We start from the raw sequence: 2,003 nt of genomic DNA on the forward strand, positions 1-2,003 counted from the left end.
AGTCCGCCATCTTCCAGCTTCAGTACACCTCCCACTGATTCCTCTTGGGATAGGCACTCTGGCGGTGTGGTAAGGTAGGTGGAGGGTGTCCGCGCTTTGAAGTACGAGGTTGTGCTGGCGGTCATCTCTCCATCTTTTGCACGTGTTGATCCGGAATCAATCTGTACAATTTTCCGCCCTCTCTTTCTGATCTGTGCTTGCGAAGCCGGGCGCTGTCCGGGTGGAGGCGTCGCCACACCACCTGCCGCACACTTCTTCCCAGATGGCGGTTTGGGCACGAAGCTTGTACCATCGACATCTTTCTGTGTCATCGGCAAGAGCTTTCTTCCGTCTGGCGACAGCTTCATGGTGGGTCCGCCGCCTCCAAGATACGTCAGCACGCCGTCCTCTTCTGGGTCCTCTTGAGTGAGGCACTCCGGCGGTGGGCTTAGGCAGGGGGAGGAGGGGGAGGGCGTCCGTGCTTTGAAGCGGGAGGTTCGTTTGGCTGGTAACTTTTCCACTATTTTTGTATCCCGTGTGAACCTGTTCGGGCTGCAAGGTCCGCCATCTTCCAGCTTCAGTACACCTCCCACTGATTCTTCTTGCGTTAGGCGGCCATTTTTGTTCAGGTCTCCATCCTTTTGACGGTTTGATCCGGAATCAATCTGTTGAATTCTCCGTCCTTTCATCTTTATCTGTGCTTGTGAAGAGCATCGCTGTCCGGACGAAGGCGTCGCCACACCAGCTGCCGCACACTTCTTCCCAGGCGGCGGTTTGGGCACAAAGCCTGTACTAGCGACTAGGTTTCCGACATCTTTCTGCGTCGCCGGGAGGAGCTTTCTTCCGTCTGGCGACAGCTTCATGGTGGGTCCGCCGCCTCCAAGATACGTCAGCACACCGTCCTCTTCTGGGTCCTCTTGAGTAAGGCACTCCGGCGTTGGGCTAGGGCAGGGGGAGGAGGGGGAGGGCGTCCGTGCTTTGAAGCGGGAGGTTCTTTTGGCTGGTACCTTTTTTACACCTTTTATCTCCCGTGTGAACCTGTTCGGGCTGCGGGGTCCGCCATCTTCCAGATACTTGGACACACCTTCCTGTGGCTCCTCTTGTGTACGGCCCTCTGGCGGTGGGCAAAGGAAGGAGGAGGGTGTCCGCGCTTTAAAGCTGCCACTTTTATTGGTGGTCAGCTCTCTATTGTTTTTACCCTTTGATCCGGAATCCGGAATTCTTCGCCCTCTCTTCTTTATCTGTGCTTGCGAAGCCGGGCGCTGTCCGGATCCGGACGGAGGCGTCGCCACACCACCTGCCACACACTTCTTCCCAGGCGGCGGTTTGGGCACGAAGCCTGAAGCACCGACTAGGTTCCCAACACCCGTCTGTTTCATAGGGACAAGGTTCCTGCCGCGACGGGCGCGACGCGACTTTTCCTCATCAGACTTCTCCACATGTCGTCTTGGCTTCACGTCAGGAGTCGCATTTCCTGACGGATAGGCGTCATCATGAGCCCTTCCGATAGGGGATGCCACGCCTGATTTTGGTGGGGATGCCACACCTGGTTGTGGGGGTGCCACACCTGACTGTGGGGATGCCACACTTGACTGTGGAGATGCCACACCTGACTGTGGGGATGCCACACCTGACTGTGGGGATGCCACGCCTGACTGTGGGGATGCCACACCTGACTGTGGAGATGCCACACCTGGCTGTGGAGATGCAACACCTGACTGTGGGGATGCCACACCGGACTGTGGAGATGCCACTCCTGATTGTGGGAATGCCATACCTGATTGCGGGGATGCCACACCTGATCGTGGGGACGCCACACCTGATTGTGATGGGGATTCCACATCTGACGTTTGTTTAAAATGCCTTTTGTTAATGTTCCCAGGCTCTGGACTGACGTCATCAAATGCGTTTTCTCTGCAGTGAGGAGTGTTCCCTGGCCGACGGTTGGTCATGAAAACCTCGGCAGCTTCTTTGTACTGCACAAATGAAAGTTCAGGACCATTGCGCCATGGGTTGGGAGCGGT

The 2,003-nt window shown here is 56.7% G+C and overlaps 1 protein-coding gene across 1 annotated transcript in view; it reads right to left on the reverse strand.

The window, feature by feature from the left end:
- Positions 1–19: 19 nt before the first annotated feature.
- Positions 20–2,003, reverse strand: part of LOC118408898 (MAP/microtubule affinity-regulating kinase 3-like) — a 9,210-nt gene continuing 7,226 nt past the window's right edge. The window contains exons 9-10 of the mRNA XM_035809760.1: positions 198–1,798; positions 20–58 (exon numbers count right to left, since the gene is read on the reverse strand). Of these exons, the coding sequence (XP_035665653.1) occupies positions 20–58; positions 198–1,798 (1,640 nt within the window). The remainder of the gene's footprint in view (positions 59–197; positions 1,799–2,003) is intronic.

The sequence above is a fragment of the Branchiostoma floridae genome, chromosome 2, assembly GCF_000003815.2.
Source record: "Branchiostoma floridae strain S238N-H82 chromosome 2, Bfl_VNyyK, whole genome shotgun sequence".
Lineage (NCBI taxonomy): Eukaryota > Metazoa > Chordata > Leptocardii > Amphioxiformes > Branchiostomatidae > Branchiostoma > Branchiostoma floridae.